This window comes from Malania oleifera, chromosome 5 (genome assembly GCF_029873635.1).
Source record: "Malania oleifera isolate guangnan ecotype guangnan chromosome 5, ASM2987363v1, whole genome shotgun sequence".
Classification (NCBI taxonomy): domain Eukaryota; kingdom Viridiplantae; phylum Streptophyta; class Magnoliopsida; order Santalales; family Ximeniaceae; genus Malania; species Malania oleifera.
Window position 1 is genome coordinate 65098156 of NC_080421.1, and position 19228 is coordinate 65117383.

Sequence of the window (19228 nt, forward strand, 5' to 3'; positions counted from 1 at the left end):
TAATCTTCTCCACAGGAGTAGGTAATATCCCATTCCTACATTGATTATTGACCAAGCTCCCATCCAAATCCCATTCCTAAAAACTAGATACATTCTCCAAACATTAAAGTGGAGGAGGCACATAGAAAATATCCCTGAGTGCATCAGAAAAGTCTTGAAGCACAATCCAATTTTTCGCGAATCTCATCCAACAATAGACCACTAACATGCATAATCACTATCAAAGTCCGTGTCCTTTTCTGATACATCCCCCCAATTTTTATCCTTTTAAAAATGATTTCTTCCTTTTCTATGTCAGATGTAGCGTAGTTATGAGTCTTCATCATAAAACTTCCTAGCAATTACTATTTAGAAAAAATTGCCTCCCCTCATGTTTAATTCATACAATTATAAAAAAACACCTTTTTTCTTTCCTTTCCCCTCCCTTTTTGGTCGATGCTTCTAGGCCTTTGTACCGACAATCTTCTTACATCCATTTCCATCCTATAGTTTCTCTGAAATACCCATCACTAAAGATGAACCTTTGCTAAGGGCTAGTTTAGTTTTGGGAAACTGTTTTCATTTTTCATTTAGTTTTCCAACAAATTACAAAAAAGTTAACTAATTTTTCACTTGACAACATTTGTATGAAATAAATGAAAACAATAATCAATTTTGGCACTATTTGCTTGAGAAAACAATTTTTTTTTCATTTCAATTTTTTTTTTCAAATAATTACAAAAATGCTACCTTGTTTTCCAATTTTCCAAATTTATATAGAAAAGTTGGAAAACATCTTTTCATTATTTTTCTAGATTTCCAACTCTTACTTTGTATATGGGAGCATGGGATTTGGATCTTGAACTTTAATTTGTTTGGGTTATGTATTGAATTTTTTCTAAATCCACACAAAGTCCAAATTCAAGCCCCAAAATCTATGATTCCGAATATTACCTTATATAAAATATGGAAAATTGGAAACAAGTTATCTTTTTTTTTGTGATTATTTTAAAATCTAAAAATAGAAAATGAATTTTTTGTTTTTTGCATATTTAACACTCTTTATTTTCTATCTTTTTTAAAGCGAATCTTGAAAAATTAAAAAATAAGCTAAAATTTTTATAATCCTTTGGAAAACTAAAAATTGGAAAATGGAAAATGTTTTCCAAAATTAAATGGGCCCTAATATTCTCCTGATTCTTACCTCCTACTGAGTGAACTTCTTGCCCCACCTGATAATTTCCCTTGCTCAAGTCTTTTTACTAAAATCGCTCTACCTAATCCATCACCCCCAGCCTCTATACTATAAGAACCCCGTCACTCTCTTCCTTAAGCCTTGGTTCTTGCCACAAGAGGCTTCTTGGGCTTCTATACTACAAGAACCCCCACTAAGGATTCCCCCCCTGACCCTTATTAGAAACAAGATCAGACCTAGACCTGGCAAAGCGAATCAGGTCGCATAATACATGGCGGATTAGGCGGATTATTAGGTGAAAATATTACAATTCATATCCGACTCATTTAAGTAGTGGATTTATGGTGGTTCGAATCGGATAATCCATGGCGAATGGTGGTAATCCGTCATTCTCATCCCTAATATAATTTTTTTTTTACCATCCAATGAACATTTTATTTTGTAACACAATAACTTAAGTTATTTTAAAATTATAATTCGGTAATGTATTAAACATTTAATAGTTAATCACAAAATTTTATATTTATATATATATAGCATAAATTTAGAGACTTTTATTTTGATCACAAGAAAATTGAGTATTTGGGCTTGAGTTTGAATGTGGGCATAGTGTAGACCTGGAGACACATACAGTAATGCAAGAGTTGAGAGTGTGGGACTAGGCCTTGGCCAATAGAGCTTATGCTAATTGATTTGATGCCTAATAAGCATGAGCATAGGGGATTATCAATGAATTTAAACATTAGTTGTTAGCGGATGGACGGATATCCATCGGATAAAATCCTAAATCTGCTAACCGACTCTTTTTGAGGTGGATAAAAAAAATTCAAACCATATTCGACACATTTAATGTGCGGATGGGTTACGAATCAATTTAAGCGAGTCGGATTCGGTTCGGATTAATGGATTTTTATCTATTTTGCTAGGTCTAATCAGACCCTTGGGCGATGGTTCCTAACTCCAAGTTTTGTTAATGAAATTTGAACAATGGACCTTTTCATTAAAGTATCCCAACCTAGAAGAGGGAGGACCTTCCTCTTTTCCATATAAATATTCAATTCTGAGCCATTTACATTATGGGCATGGTCCAGCCCAGACTCCTTTATCAAATAACTGGGCCAACTCCATAACCAGCAAGAGCCCTGTTTTCATCTCCTCATTCTTCCCAAGAGAAATCCTAGCTGCCTCTACCACCTTTAAGACCCCAGTGAAAACACCACTTGCCTTGACTGGAGGACCTATTGTCTTGGAATGAGAACTACTGGCATTGGGAGCTAAAAGCCTAGGATCCTTTGATGCAGGGGCAGCATCAAGGTTCTGCAACCATGGAGAAATTAGAAGAGATAGAAGAGATGAAGGAAAGGGAAGGGAGGAGAGAGTATCTACTAGGGGGGGAACTCACGTTCAATTCAACAATTCAGATTCATTAACTGCCTACAACAAGGCTTTCACACACTATTTATAAGAAAGCCTCTTTACATGAAATTACACATAAACTCCTAAAACGTACATTACAAATATACCCCTACTTTACACAAATATTACAAACAACCAACAAATACACATAATCCTATACTAATCAATACTAAACACATATAATAAACTACTAACTTAACTTCACAATTCGTCAACCCTACTCTTCTTAATTATTCTCCCGCAAGGATCTTCCCAAGGTCTTGCGCCTTGTCCTACATCAACTCTCGCCCAATTAGAAAAATTTCGGCCTCAAATTTTGGAATGTTGGAGAATCAAACGGGAGAAGCAAACTTGGATTCTTTGAAAGCCAGTGCTTAAGTGATACAAGAAACCACGATCCTTTGGTAGCATCATAGACTTGAATTGAGGGTTGGCATCAATAGGAACATCGGGAATGACAAACTCAACAATTGGAATGTCTGAAGGAATTTGGATGTCTTCAACGCATTAATTTCTTCCTTGTATTGTCTTCAAGCTGAGTAATTATGACTGATTCTTGGGTCATTGGTAGAGCGGACTTCCAAATGATTTTCTTCCCATTATAGTGAAAGACATGTGTTCCCATGTCCTTGAGTCACACCTAAATTATCAAGTGAAGGAGTACATGGCCAATCTTCATAGGTAGGATATCACACCAAACATTAGCCAAATATTCATCCATTTGGATGGGAACCAAACATCTTTTATAAACATGTGCAATAGAGTTATCAACGCATGACATCTCATAAGGCTCCGGGTGAGGTTCCAGATGAAGTTGCATTTGAGTGACTCCATTTATGGAAACCACATTCATCGTACATCTTCCATCAATAATGATTTTGCTAACCTTTTCTCCGCATTTGAGAATGGTGTTGAAAAGCTTGAAATTGTGCCCGAAGGTTGGCAAATGGCTTTCCTTTTTCCTATTATTTGTCACCATGTTGCTGAATTTATGCGTATACATGCTGCAGCTATATATCACAACCCTTTAACACAATTACCACAAGCCTTACTCCCAATTTCTCAAAAAACTATCTTTAATTCACCTTGATATTGATTGTCCTGCTGAAATGAAACAAATTCACGAAGAAAACTCACAAATTATGGCAACAAAACCTGATTTTTTATGCTGGCTGTGACAATTTCTAAGGTTTTGTGCTAAATTATCGCACTTGCTTACATTATATTGTGTCCGCGATCAAAATATCAAGCTGCAGATCAAATTATAGTGGAGAAACTTAACATATCATGGCTGCAGGAAATTCCTCATGAGATAGGATATTGAAGAAGACTCTGGGAGACTTACTCACACTTCATTGGTGTGTGGGGTGCGTGAGTCGCTGGCAACAAGATTCTGGCGATGAAACTTCAGGCGATCCTAGATCAGTGGGTGGGGAGCACAGTGGTGGTGGTGTGATGAGAATAACACAAGACACTAGGGATTCTTGAAGGTTGACGGATGGAGTATGTTTGTATGGTGTGTGGAGGTTCCTCTGGTGGTTGGACGGTTATAAAAATTTGAGGGGAAGGGTTTCAAGGGGTTTTGAAGACACTAGGGATTCTTGAAGGTTGACAGATGGAGTATAGTGTTGGAATTGGTGTATTGCCAAGAGGGGGGTGAATTGGAATTTTAAAATTAATCTCCTAGGTTAAATGAAATACCCGTATAATACAACCTAGGGTCTTTCTATGCAATTCCAAATGTGCCAATAATATAATGTGTGGAAATTTAAATCAAGCACATCATTCACATCATAACATACATGTGCGGTAAATATAAAGTGCAGAAATATAAACAAGGCACACGATATGTTATCGGGGTTTGGCCAACTGTGCCTACGTCCCCCGCCTCTAGCTCGCAAGCCCGAGGATTCCACTAAAGGCTCACTTAACGGGTGGAGTGGCACTGATTACAACCAGGTCAATTAGCACAGGATTGACCTCAACCTTTACAACCACGTCAATTAGCGGGGCTGACCTCAAATTACACCTTAATAGGATGGTGCACCTAGCTTTCCTAACCGGGTTTAAGCCAATCTGGGACTATTTCACAAGGCTAGTCTCCCTCTTCAAGCCCGTGCCTGGAAATACAACAGTATTTTCACAATCAATGAAATGGCACAATGATTATGCTTTCAAGTAAAGAAGATATGTACCCAATACGTGCAATCACATACACCACAAAATGATTTAATATGTAGGCTCAATGTGGTCTAATATTTCGACTCTCAAATGTATTTGCTATCAATGTAATGAGTGTGTGAGAGTGCCGACAAGCAATTTTTGTATCACAAAATATTCAATCAACGTGTTCACACAAAGATATCAAGCAAGTCTCAAGAATATCAATCAGTAGAATATCTCAATCACGTAAATATCAAGTCATGTATATGCTTGGTTTGCAAAAGATATTTAATCTTTCTATTCAGCAAAGGATATGTAAGTTAATGAATGTTGCAGCAAAGATTAATATCACATAGACAAATATCTTTTCAAAAATATGTTGAAATGAATCACCCAAGATATTTGAGAATGTTTTTTGAAAAATGTTTTTGTAACCCAAAAACAAATACAAGCTTTCTAAGATATTGCAACACAAATGCAATACTCAGAGGCTCAATGCAAGTCTTCTTAGGATAGACTTATCAACAAAGTCCCCTAAGAACACTTAGGTTTAGCTCTCGATAAAATCGAATCTACCAAACAAAGATGGGAGAGCAAACGTATCTAAACAAACACTCAATCAACTTATAGAGAATTTAAGCAATAGAAGAGGGTAAGTATGAGTGATTTGAGTATGAAAATGAGTAGTAGGATTTTTGAGGATGAGAGAGAATTTCTTAATCGGGTTTCTTAATCCTCTTCCTAATTTTTCCAAATGAAGGGGTATATATAGACTCCCCTAGAATTATAACCGTTAGGAACATGGTTGGGATTATTAGAAAAAATTTAATTATTAATTAATTATTTTAAGCCTATTTTACCGAGTTAACTGCGGTAAAAAATAGGTCCTACTCGAGAGCACCGGTCGACCAAGATGGGTTCGGTCGACTGAAGTTCTTGAGGCTCGGTCGACCAGGCCAAAAATGAACTGCAGGGTCGGTTGATCGGACAAGTATGTCCGAGGCGATTTTTCCAAATTAGCGAGGTTCAGTCGACCAGACCGTTGGATTCCCACACGTGGGAACTCAGTTAACCACGTTGGTGTAGTACAAAAATCTCTCGGTCGACCAGGAAATCAAACTGTTGACTTCAGGGAGGTTCGGTTGACTGGACTATGGTCAACCGGTTGACCCAGACTGGGTTCGGTCGACCAGGGGCAGAATGAACTGCATAGGTCGGTGGACCGAAGGTGCACATTTTGTGCATTTCGGTCCTGTTTTATTACACAATCACCCTATTCAAGTGCCTAACACATGCAAGTGCAATGGTGAGTGTCCTAGGGTAATTTCTAAGTCCAGTTTTAGTTATTATTCGGTCTGAGCTTACCTATTAGACCATGCATGTGGGGTGTGTGATTATTACAAGTAAAAACCCTAATTATTATTATAGACCAATTACACAAATGAAATATATTACAACGTAAAGTAATTAGGTCTTCAATCTTCACTTTCTCTATGTGCATTCTGATCTGTCAATTTAAGTTCCTGCACACAATCTCAAACACCCATTAGATATAATGAGTATATGTCATAATCAAAACTGGGCATGACCTATAAGGTCAACAGGAAGGGTTTCGGGGGGTTTTGTTTTTGGTGATGTTGATGATGTTGCAGGATGGTTGCTGGAAAGTGGTGTTCGAGATTTGGGGACATGACTGGAATTTCTGAAAAGTTCAGAAACTGCCTTTTGGTGGTTTTTTTAAGAGATGGGTGGTTGGAGGAGTTGCTGGACAGAAACTGCCAAGAGACAGCCACAGAATTCAGAAATGAGAAAGAGAGTTGAGAGAGTTATGGGAGAGAATTAAAGAGAAGAAGAAGAGAAGGAGAAGAGAAACAGAGAGAAGCAAGAGGGCGGAAGGCTGCTGGGAGCGAATGATCAGGGACAGAACAGGAGATCAGAACAGAGAAAAGAGGAGAAAAAAATCAGAAATGGAGAGAAACTGAGAAAATTAGAAGAAGAGAGAGAGAAGGGGAGGAGAACAGGGCAGAAGAGAAGGGAGAAGGGAATGATGGGGGGGGGGGGGATTGAAATGGAAGAATGGTGATCAAAGTCAGGCTCTGATACCAAATGATGCAGGGGCAGCATCAAGGTTTTGCAGCCATGGAGAAATTAGAAGAAATAGAAGAGAGGAAGGAAAGGGAAGGGAGGAGAGAGGAGATACTAGAGGGGAACTCACGTTCAATTTAACAATTCAAATTCATTAACCGCCTACAACATGGCTTTGACACACTATTTATAAGAAATCCTCTTTACATGAAATTACACATAATCCCCTAAAATTACCTTACATTACAAATATACCCTACTTTACAAAAATATTACAAACAACCCCCAAATACACATAATCCTATACTAATCAATACTAAGCACGCATAATAAACTAATTTAACCCCACAATTGCTTTACCCTATTCTTAATTATTCTCCAGCAAGGATCTTGCCAAGGTCTTGCTTCTTGTCCTACATTGTTCTTCAGCTGAATCTCATCACAGCATCGAGAGCGAATCTGCCCTTCTCCTTCAACCACACTCTGGCTCCATGGTAGGTCACAACATCCACCACAAGCCTTCTACGTTCTCCAGGACCTGGATTTGTGAAAGCCTTTTGTATGGGAGAGTCGGAAACTGGATTTCTGGTATTATAATTCTGAATATCAGGATTGGTTTGTCCCTTGCCTCAGGCACAGAAAATCCCCAATAATGATTGTTATCACCTTTGTTTCCTGGTTCCTTTTACTCACTTCAAATAGAAGACCTTCATATTGCTTTTAATACATCCAGCTCAGGTTCTTTATCTCTTTCCAATTCCATTTTGAGCACTGGTCCTAACGTCATTTCCCTCAAAAGGCCTCTCTGACCAAGTTGCTTTACCTGCAGAAATAGGGCACCAACCCAACTCCTTAATCGTGGCTCTCACCTTATCCTTTTCTGAAAGTGAATTCCTATAAAAATCAATTATCTCAACACTCTGCTTGATATTCTTTGTGATAAGACCCATTCTCTAATTCTTTAATGAAATTCCTCCTCTCCCTACCGCTTGCCACCGTATGAAAAACCATCATATTACAATCCTCATCCTTAACCCATATGATCCTAGTGTTCTGCCTCCAATTAGCCTCTTCCCTCAAAATAACTTACTTGAACCAATTTAAAGACTTTATTCCTACGTCAAGTCATTTGAAAGATAATCTTCTTCCTCTAAACTATCAATCATGCCTATTTCCTATAAAATATCTCTTTTTCTAGTATGTACATCAGCGAAGACCTCCACATTCCATAGTTTTTCGTTTACAAACTTCATCCTCATAATATAAAAACCATGGATTCAAAACCCAGAGCTGTGACCAATCCAATGAGGTCACTGGGTTTGTATAACAGGTGGGTCAAACCCAATGATGTCACTATGACATTATATATACATAACAATAATAATATTATACAGATGAATAATTGCTAATAACAATTTAGATAAAATCTGTACTTTTTGATTTATGTAAAATATTCCTGAAACTTACTGTTGTTATAATTATGATGAGTTAAACAAATATTGAAAGGCAAAAAGAATTCAGGAGTTTTGTTTGAATCAATTAATTTTTTTTAACACCATGCTTAATACATTTACATATCCTTGAGCTAGTTTTTTTTAATAATTATTAGGAGTCAAATAAATATTGAAAGAGGCAAGAGAGAAGACAATAATTCTCAATTTAAAAATTATTTAAGTTGGTTTCAAGGTGTTGTATCTAGTGTGTATGTTTATTATTTACATTGAAAGGGAACAAATAGTTTGTTAAGTGCCAACTTGCCTCCCATTGTTTGTAAGAGGTCTCAGGTTTGAGCTTTTCCAGAGGCGGTCATCCATATAATACATTATTATTATTATTGCTGCTGTTGTTGTTATCGTGTAAAAGTGCAGTATGGCACACCAGTGACTCCGGTCTAGGCCCCATTCTGACTGGGTTGGCCAGGTCAACACCGATTCACCTCAAATATGGTCTCTGGATTGTTCCCAGATGGCATGAAACTGGAGGGTCTGGTCTGGGTTTTAAAACCATGATAGAAGCCTTCAACTACACACATACCCCTCCACTCCCTAACGGAACTTCAAAAAGCTAAACGAGTCAACCATATGTTCTCAGAAGTCTAAAAAGGGAGTCGAGCCCCATCTCACTTCATTAGTTGTTCGTAATAAGGAAAAAAAAATGGTGAAAGAGTGACTTGATTAGACTTGAGCACTAAGGCACAATAGTCTGAAATTGCTCTAGGAATCACCTCCTGAGTTAGAATTGTAAAAATATTCTCCCACTCTGTAGCGAGGAACATAGTTCATCAAAAATTTTTAGTACAATGCCTAGCTCCAGCTAGATTCTGCTCATATGCTAAATATTAATGAATTTTACTCACTTTCCATCACTATGAAATGTGTAACATCTTTGAATAAATATATCAGCAGCTATATTTTGATTAGATGTTAATTTATTGCACATTGTAATCATCTGTCAATAATCCTACTAATATGTTTAACAATAAAATTTCTATATATAAAAACTTCCAAGCTCATGCACTAAGCAAGCAAGGTAATCTTGGATGGCTAAATGAAAAAAAAAAATAAAGATTTTTGGAATATGAGGTTATACTTTACCATAAATTTTTAAGCTAGTTTTAAGCAAGTACTCGACAATATGCCACATAACATCACTCCTAAAAAATCTGAGCAGCTTTTAAGTTATGTTCTACAGAAAGATTAGTCATGTAGCCCATTGAAGTTAAATGAGCTGGTTGAAGATGACACCACCAATGGATGGCACTTCTTCTTTTGCTTTTCCGGAAATTTTCTTGCTGAACAATTTGTCAATGTAAAAAGAGAAGACTAGAGTTACTGCAGTGAGGACAATGTGGTTGCAGGAGATGTCCATGGGGGCCCTTTTGGATACTATAGCATAATATCTCAACAGAAAAAACAAAATAATAATTAATTAATTAATTCATCTCTCTTTCTCAATTTCTGCAGACCTGTATGGTATCGACATACTGAAAAAAAATGAAAAAAATAAATTCTACTGCCACATATGCTAGAAGTGGGGCAAAAGAAATTCCAGTTAAAATACAAAAAAAAATTCCATATTGTTCAGTACCCAAAAAATTATGACTCCTATAATTCAGACATAATCTGCAGTAGATTAACTGGAAAAAAAGAGAGAGAAGTTATACAGTGAAAACATGCAGATTCTATCTTTCAGTTTAGACAAGTCCATTACAGATCAACAGGAAAAAAATCATTCTAATCAGCAGGAAAAAAAGAAAAAAAAATAGATCTAGTCAGTTGGGAAAAAAGAAAAGAACAAGGCATGGAAAGATTCCTCATAGCCATAACCCATTTCTGGATTCAGATTTCATGAGGGAAAAATTCTGAATCTGATAAGTGCAGCAAGTATGATTTCAAATTCTGATTTTTGCAGCATATCAACGGAAATTAAAAATCTTTTCTGACTCTAATTTCAGATTTTTTTTTCAAAATCCAGATTCTAATTTCACAACAGTGACATTCCCAGTGACAAGAAAAAATTGATTCTATTATCCACAACAGAAAGCTCATTTCATCTGGAAAAAATTCTCTCTCCTTAAAAGAACAGAAGGTGCAACAGATTCTGATTTCCAGAACAAGAAAAAAACAAAATAAAATAAAATTTAATTCTAATCAACAAACAAAAAAAAATAAAATCTGTTTCTCATCTGCAGAAGGAACAAATAGTAGATCAACAAGATCAGCAGAAAAGGAAATCTTGATTCTAAACAGCAAAAACGAAAAAAGATAGACGGCCGTTCAGAACTCAGCTTGCAAATCAGAAGCCAGTGTTCAGAACATAACATCTGAACAATTTATCAACAGAAAAAGAAAGGTACCTAGTGTGTATGAGGGAGGTGAAGCCTTCATGGTTGCCGGAGAAGAAGCGAAGAATCTTGCTGGAGAGGAAGTAGAGAGAGAGATTTCTTGTTAGTGCTGGAGGGGGAAGAAGCAGGTGCAAGATACATTCAGTTGATTTATGAAAGCTTGTTTCCGTCTGTCATAGAGAGTGTCTGTGTCCTGAGTTGATTTTGCCTCGGTTTAAAAAAGTTAGCAACCATAGAAAGTGGGTACTGGACCACTTATAGAGTGTCAAAAACTATTTAGAAATAGTTAAAAAGTACTCAAAAAAGGGAAATTTTATTTAAAGTACTTCATGCTATAAGTACTTATTTAAGAATGTGCCAACCAGAGTCATCATGTGCAACCCCTTTTCATAAAGCTGCTAGTAATTTTTTTTTAGTAGTACCGAACAGGGGCTTAAGTAATTTATTTATTATGTTTTCAGGTCTTTGTGTACTTCCATTATGCCGTGCATACTTCTATGTTTAATTGTTAGAGTTACGTAACACATGCACCCCAAAATCATGCGCCCACACCTCACACACCTGGAAGCTGAACTCTGGTTGCACTTGTCGGTCCAGTGTGTGCGCCATTGAGCTAAGCCGCCTATTCATTTGATTCACACACTATTTATGTGAGAGAACCTTCAGCATGGTTTGTGAATGGACTTCTGTTGAACCTTCTCTAGTGAGGCCTGTTATTTGTGATTCCATGTAGGTATTAAATTTCCTTGTGTTGTTTTTTCATCCACTCAGCTTATTCTATTTGAAGTTTTTGCTTCATCAGGATCTCCCAATATGTTTGTGCTACAACTCGTCATAAATTATGGTGGGCATTTAGTAGATTTCTTTTATTTGGATTTCATTGGTCTAAACTAGACATTAAGTAAAAGAAGATTCATGGATTTTCAACTTCATCTTTCCTGTGTTTTAAAAATTTTGCATCCACTTCTCTGTGATTTGTTCATATATTTATTTATGTTGGTGAGTTAAAAGAAATTACTGATTTACTTCTCTAGAGAATCTAGTCTTATCACACAGAGACACGATGTCTGTGAAAAATATTGAATTGTTGTGAGTTATATTACGATTAACTTAAAAACTTGTAAATTTTTAAGTGCCTAGAATTTACATATTGACTAGTGGGGATCCATCTATGATACTCGTGTGGTGTATAATGTTCTTAACATAGGGTTTTTTTATTTTTTTATTTTTTTGTGACAGGCATTTCTTACTTATCTAGAGCTCAAGAGTCTGCTATTAAACATCAAATAGGGAGTCTGATACCTAGTAGTCAAGTAATCAGATCATCTTCTTCTGTCCCTTCAGTTGCTGATGCAGTTTTTATGGGAAGAATCAGATCACGGATTAAATATTGGAGAAATGAATATAAAGAGTCAAGCAAGAGGGCTGATGGCAAGTGCTGCAGTATTGTGTTCTTATGTAATCTAATTTTGTCCCTTTATTTTCTATATTTAGGTATATAACGTGTTTACCAATATATTTCAGAGGCTTTGGTGGTATCCCTGAGAAAACTTGTCTTAGGAAGTGAACTATATGGATCGCGACCATGCATAAATATTGATGTTTGCAGTGAACATCAAGTGAACCTTGTGCTTGAGGTGGGTTAATGTGTTGAATATTTACATCTTTTGTTGGAAGTGATGCCAATGCATATCTCCGTATGTATTGCTATATAATATCTCGTGCGCTTACATATTTCAGATTTTCATGCTTGGTTGCAGATCCTGCGTGAGTTCTCTGAGGACCTTGTACCTTTAATAATCCCAGCAAAGGGTGGGGGAACCCAGGCAATTCGGGTTGTTTTGACAAGTTCTAGTGAAGACAAGGATCTTTTGCAGGTGATGAACTGAACACAATCCTCTGTTATAGAATGATAATGCATGGGGCTTCAATTCAGCTGAGCTTGTCAGAGCTCAGCTTGTTGTGTGACTGGGCTCATGAAAAGGTTCATATATACTAGTTCGAAAAGAGTATAACCAGCATATGAAGCTCACTAGTAAAAAAAAATTTACTTGAAAATTACTTGTAGATTAAATATCCTATATATGTATATATTTTATGCAGGACTGATTGGTGAAAGAGAAGGGATGCGGGAAATTAGAAGAAAAGAACAGGAAATGAGAAGAGAGTACAAAAATAAAGACAAAACTCAGTTAGGGTTGAATGCTCAATATCCAATCTGTCCTTCATAATTACACAACAAGCCTTTATATTGGCTTTCTCCTAATAATAAGTAAAAATCTCTAGGAATTAATATTGAATCACTAAAAAGTAAGCTACAAATAATGGTAAAATATTTAAATCATAAAAATCCTAGGTAATCATAAAGACCCTATACTATGTCTATGCCTATGATAGACAAGAAGATCTCACTAAGTGTGTTCCCATCAATTCCCCTGTGGTGCGAAAACCTTGTCATTGGCAAGGAAAGACAGGTATACCTTTAATAGATCCGGATCTAGGTGATGCAACTCATCATTAGTATCCCATGTGGAGTTGAATATGCTCTCAACATGCTCATCTTCTGGACTGCTCTTAACATGATTTGCAAGAGGATGGAAGAGATGGAAGTACTGGAATTGGAGTAGATGGAGAACCATTCCAGAAGGAGAGATATCTGCAGCACAACAGGAGGTTCAAAGGTGCCCCGGTAAGGGGTTAAGCGATTAAGTCCTCAACATTGAAATGGGATTAGTGCTCATATTGGATGGTGGTTCAATACAAAAACATTAGGGCCTGAATGATGAAGAATGTGAAAAGAATGGAAGCATGGACATGTAAATTCTCAAAAGAATGCTTAGGGTAGCATTTAGGATGGATATGCACCATCACATAATCACCCTCTTTTAAGCTGAATTCTTCACACAGTGAAGGCTGTGCGGCACTAGTTGTAGTACACAAGCTTAGTTAGCCAGCTGAAAGTAGATCATGGTCTGGCCACATGACCTAATTCACAAGCATCAAATATAAATTAAGCAGAAGCAATAAGAAAACATCAAAGAAAACATAAGTTACATGATAAATTGTAAAGCAATGTAATTCCTTTCATTATATCTCCATAGGCAACATGTGTTTAGTGAGGGATACAAGTAGGCTAAACATGTTTACAATGGTTGATGGATATTCACTCTCCTTACAAGCTTTCTACGTGATTCCTACTCTAGCACTAGGAAACATCACTTTGACTTAGGAGTCATACTCTCCTTTTTCTCTAAGGCATTATCCTACCCAGTGAATGAAACCTACACTAAGAGTGGTTAGAGGCAAACGTAATGTCCTGAACAAGCTTGGCTTGTCACAATATTGGAGTATCAACACCTAGCTATATTGCACAATTTTCATATCATTCTCTTGTCTAACATGTCACATGTCTGTTACAAAGGAGTCAAATGATATAGATGGATGGATGGGTGGATGGGCATTAGGTGGCAAAGGCAATATCTATGGAAAATTTCAGAAGGATCTTTTAGTAGACCAATTTACTGAACTACTACATGCAAATTTGTAGTAGGTGACAACAAATCTAATTGGCAGGTCCGACACTGGGACACAATCCTAGCAACATCTTTGTTTAAGGGACAATAGAACCTATCGTCAACTAGAAGAGTGGTATTATCCCTACCAAAATGGCCAACAAGGCTGCCAGCATGCAAATTTTAGACCAAAAAATCATGCAGGAAAGTGCGAGGAATGCAAAGTCGAGTCCCTCTAAATGAATAACCATCCTTAACCACAAAATCAATATAAGCATGACGGTTATCATTTTGCACCTCTTTGAAAATGATACAAAAGTTAGGAAAAGAATTGTACTAACCCCTTGTATGCTCAAATCTCATTAGAGTGTAAAAGTGCTACAACTCAGCTAATCAGCGGTCGTATTTTCTGTACCAGCACAATGCCTCTTAAAAGAATATTTTTGGAGAAATTCAACTCATTTGTCATGCCTAGCACTAAGATTATTTTGTGTGTGTAGATAGTTAAGTGCTAGGTGATAAGAATATATGAAAATCTCTTGCGGTAGCATATAATGCCTCCAATGCCTAAGGGCCTATAGCACAACATAGAAGTCATTGTCATATGGTGGTATATTTCAACTTTGCATTATTGAATTCTCGCTGAAGTAGGCTAAAAGGTGACCCTCTTGTCTTAAAACTCTGCCAATACCTATTCTAGACACATCACAGGCAACCTTGAAGACTTTAGAGAAGTACAAGTGCGATAAGATAGGTGCCTCAGACATCTTCAGCATTATCTCCTTTGAAGCTCTACCAATAGCCATAGACCAATAGAACTCCCCTTTCCTCAAACGATAAATTATGGGAGTGATAATGTTGCTAAAGTTCCGAATGAACTGCCTATAAAAGGTGGCTAGCCCATGAAAACTATGCATATTAGAAGTGGTTTGGGGTTTGGCCAGTCTAATGTAGCTTCCACCTTCTCAAATCAACATAAATGCCTAGTGCCGACGACACACCCTAAGAAAACAACATGAGTTAGAAGGAACATTTAATAATGCTGCATTTTACCGGGCCAAAGAGTAATGGAAGATGCACGAAGATGGTCCAAGTATTACTCTCTAGCCTTAGGTGTAGATCAAGGTGTCATCAAAATAGATACCTTAAGAAAACAACACGAGTTAGAAGGAACATTTGTTAATGCCACATCTTAGCAGATCAAAGAGTAATGGAAACTGCATGAAGATGGTCTAGTGTTCCTCTCTAGACCGATTGTAGATCAAAGTGTCATCAAAATAGACAAAGAACTTACCTTGAAAGGGATGAAGTAGTTTTCCCATGACTTATAAATGTGTTGGGAATTAAACAACCCAAAACGTATGTGAAGCCACTAATAAATAATCTTGAAAGTGGGTTTTCCACTCATACGGTTGCATGGAGCTCAACATCGGCGACAAGATCTTTGAAACCACCATCCGCACCATAACAGCTAGCAGCCCAAACCCACACATGTTAATTTGGTTTGTTTGGAGTGTGGCAGGAGGATGTTCAAACATCAAAGAGCTTGGCGAGTGGTGCTACATAATGTTTTCTTTATTTTTATTCTTTTCCTTTCATTTGCTGTAGGAAGAGACCTTGTTCTACATTTATTGTAATCTTGAATCTTAATGATATTTATTCTTGTCTGTAAAAGAGTTTGACTTAGAAGTGCAATTTTGGAAAGGCCTCATTTAATAAACTACTTTGAACAAGACTATTGTCGATGCCCATTTTGAGCCTAGTATTTCTTACTTTGGTTTAGTGGGCTTGGGAGAGGTCTAAGGTTTTTAATTGCAATTCAGGGGCCCCTTAGGGGCCTCTCGAGATTTATTGGCGTTTTTGGTGCCGTAAAGGACCTCTTAGGATTTTTGGGGCCTCTTGGTTCCTATAGGTCTTTACAGGGCTCCTTGCAGCTTTTTTGAGCCTACAGGGCCTTTTTGGGCTTCTTTGGGCCTCTCTGAGCTTTTTTAAGCTTTTCAAAGAGGCTCCTTGCAACCTTAGGGAGCTCGATTGGGCCCCCAAAGGCCCAAGAGGATACTTTTAAACCCTAGTGGCAAGGTTGTAATTAAGCTTGCCCCCAAGGACACTCTTGTCCTTCTATTCTTATGAGCTTCTCCCTTTTTGCCTATAAATAGGAGGGAGAAATATAAGTTGAGGTGTGATCCCAAGAGGGGGGTGAATGGGGTATTTAAAATTTTTTATGCGGAAGCTTAATCAAATTTTAATATGATTTTCACACGCAATCTAACTACTTCAATAAAAACAGTATTCTCAGCAAATAAATATATCAAAATAGATATCCTTAAATATGAAAGAGTTTATGCTATGATTTCACCACGTGACCAAACAACACAACGAAAATAATCTTTACAGAATTCACAGCAGATAAATGAAAATAATCTTTACAACATTCACAATAGATAAATATCAATTTAAATATGCTTAGAAATAAAAGAGTAAAGCAAGAGAGAATGACACCAGATTTTTACAAGGTTCCGCGATTCGTGCCTACGTCCTTTCCTCAAGCAACCCGCTGAGGATTTCACTATCCCTCCTTCAGTAAGTAGAGAAGCCTCTCTCTTTTAGTAGGCGGAGAAACCTTTTACAAACCCTCCTTCAATAGGCGGAGTCGCCTCTCTCCTTTACCTAGGCAGAGTAGCCTCTCTCCTTCACTAAGCAGAGTCGCCTCTCTTCTTCAATAGGTGGAGAAACCTCTCAAGCTAAAATCCCCTTTCTCTTGTACAAAGAAGTAATCAAATAGAGTTGTACAAGAATAACTCTCTGGATAGAGTATATACGTACACAATAAAACTCTAAAACACTCTCAGAAGAAGATTGCAATGAAGCTCAAGAGTTTAGCTAGGGTTTTCTGGTTTTTGAAAAGCAATAAGCTTGAAAAATGAACTCAGATAAACTTTCAGCAAGAATGGCGTTAATGACTTACTATTTGAGAATCTCAGAGATTTTTTGCCATTGAGAAACTTATCATGAGCACTTCGGTCGACTAAACTGAATGTTTGGTCACCGAACCAATTAAATCAGGAATTTCCAAAGTGGCAGTAGCCATTCGGTCGACTGAACCCTGAGGTTCGGTCGCCTGAACTTCCTGATGCTAGGCTAGTGTTCAGACTATGCATTTGGTCAATTGAGCACTTTGCCTCAGGCGGCCGAACTTTGTGAAATACAAAATCCTTTATATTTTTCATTCCAAAAATGATTTTGGTCTTTTGAAATAACTTTTGAACTTATAAAAAATATTTTCCAAGGATTGTAATATGCCAAAGGTCCAACTAAGTCACCTAAGAGCTTCATCACAAAATTCAAATGAGGTATACTTACATGAATCCTAATTTGCAATATTAATAAACAAATTATTCAAGTCTTCATGTATTTAAGCTTGGTCTTCATACAAGCTTCATGTCAATAGCCATCTATCATTGTCTTGTATGCTTCATGGCTTTCCATTTTGCATCTTTCATTGAGTTTTAAAATCTTAATACCTGTTACACAATGGCACAATTAGATGCCTTGGTTTGTCATTATCAAAATGGGATTAAGCCTTGTTAGGCCAACAAGTGAGAGCCAAGGAGGAGGGGGTGGGGGGGGGCTCATTTGTCGGGTGAGGAGAGTGAGCTAGAAGAGAAGAGAGTCTTGAGAAAAGAGAGCAAGAGTTAGAGATAAAAGGAGAGAGAGAGATATAGGAAAAGAGGCTATGACCAAAGAGAATGTGCAAGAGCTAGGGATAAAAGAAAGGGAGAGAGTGAGCTAGAAAAAGGGGAGGCTACGGCCAAATGAAGCAAGGTAGGATTAAAAAAAAGAGAGAAAAAGAGGGTTTAGAGAGAGAGGAAGAAAATAACAGAGCAAGGGCTAGAAAAAAAAAGTAGTGAGCTGGAGTAGAGGAGAGGCCACAGCTAGAAGAAAAGAGGTTTAAGAGAAAGAGGAAGGGAGCAAGGGTTAGAGCAAGAAGGTGAGGAAGCCAAAAAAAGGAAACCCTGACCAAGAAGGGAGCAAGAAGAACTTTTCAGCCGTGAACTATATTGCAAATTGCCATCTTAAATGTAAGTATTTTTTTTTCGTGATGTGGTATTTTTTGGTTTTGATTTCTTTTCGCATTGGGTGAATGAAGTCTTGGTAAAGAGGGAGAAACGGCTGCTAGGGCCAATCTTACTGTGTGTGCACGAGTTAGGCAGAGTAGCAGCAACTTTGGCAGCTGCTAGGGCTTTTTCTTGCTGGGTTTGCATGAGTTTGGGTGAGAAATAGCAGCAATAGCAGCAACTTTGGTGGCTGCTAGGGCTTTTCCTTGCTGGGTTTGCATGAGTTTAGGTGGGAAACAGCAGCAGCAACTTTGGCGGCTGCTAGGGCTTTTCCTTGCTGGATTTTCATGAGTTTGGGTCAAAAACAGCAGCAGCAGCAGCAGCTGCAAAGCTGTCTGTTAGGTTTTCTTTGCTGTGTTTGCGTGGTTTTGGGTGAGAAACAGCAGCAGCAGTGGCTGCCAAGCTGTCTGTTAGGTTTTCCTTGCTGTGTTTGCGTGGTTTTGGGTGAGAAACAGCAGTAGCAGCGGCTGTAAAGCTGTCTGCTAGGATGTCATTGCTGTGTTTATGTGAATTCGAGTGAGAAACAGCAGCGGCGGCGGCTGCAAAATTGTCTGCTAGGCTTTCTTTGCTGTGTTTACTTGAGTTTGGGGTAAGCAATAGCAGCAGTTGACTGCTGTGTAGGCAGCAAACATGGGGGATGGCTGAAAGCTGGGTTGTGAGCTGTTAGAGGCTTTCTTCTTCCTGTACATTGAGGGTTATGGGTGCAATTGCTGCTCACAGCAGCAGTAGATTTTCCCAGTTAACAGCATCTTATGTTTGATTGCTGGGCATACATTGTCATTGTTTTTGCAATTTACCATCTTTGTAGCAATATATTAAGTAACTTAGATGCTGATTTAATTATTGTTCTTGTTCATTTAGACACAGTTTGCCATCTTTGCAGCAATTTTTTAATAACTTAGATGCTGATTTTAGTGTT

General features: G+C 37.6%; 1 protein-coding gene across 4 annotated transcripts in view; it reads left to right on the forward strand.

Annotated features, from left to right (window-relative positions):
• LOC131156331 (poly(A)-specific ribonuclease PARN-like) overlaps positions 1-19228 on the forward strand; it is a 66071-nt gene that overhangs the window by 39364 nt on the left and 7479 nt on the right. For 3 of the 4 annotated variants that reach the window (XR_009136972.1, XM_058109926.1, XM_058109928.1), the window contains 3 exons: positions 11922-12113; positions 12207-12319; positions 12443-12559. Coding sequence is in view for 3 of the 4 variants with exons in the window: in XM_058109926.1 (XP_057965909.1) it covers positions 11922-12113; positions 12207-12319; positions 12443-12559 (422 nt within the window). In the remaining variant the exon portion in view is untranslated. The remainder of the gene's footprint in view (positions 1-11921; positions 12114-12206; positions 12320-12442; positions 12560-19228) is intronic. The other variant, XM_058109927.1, reaches the window with a different exon arrangement.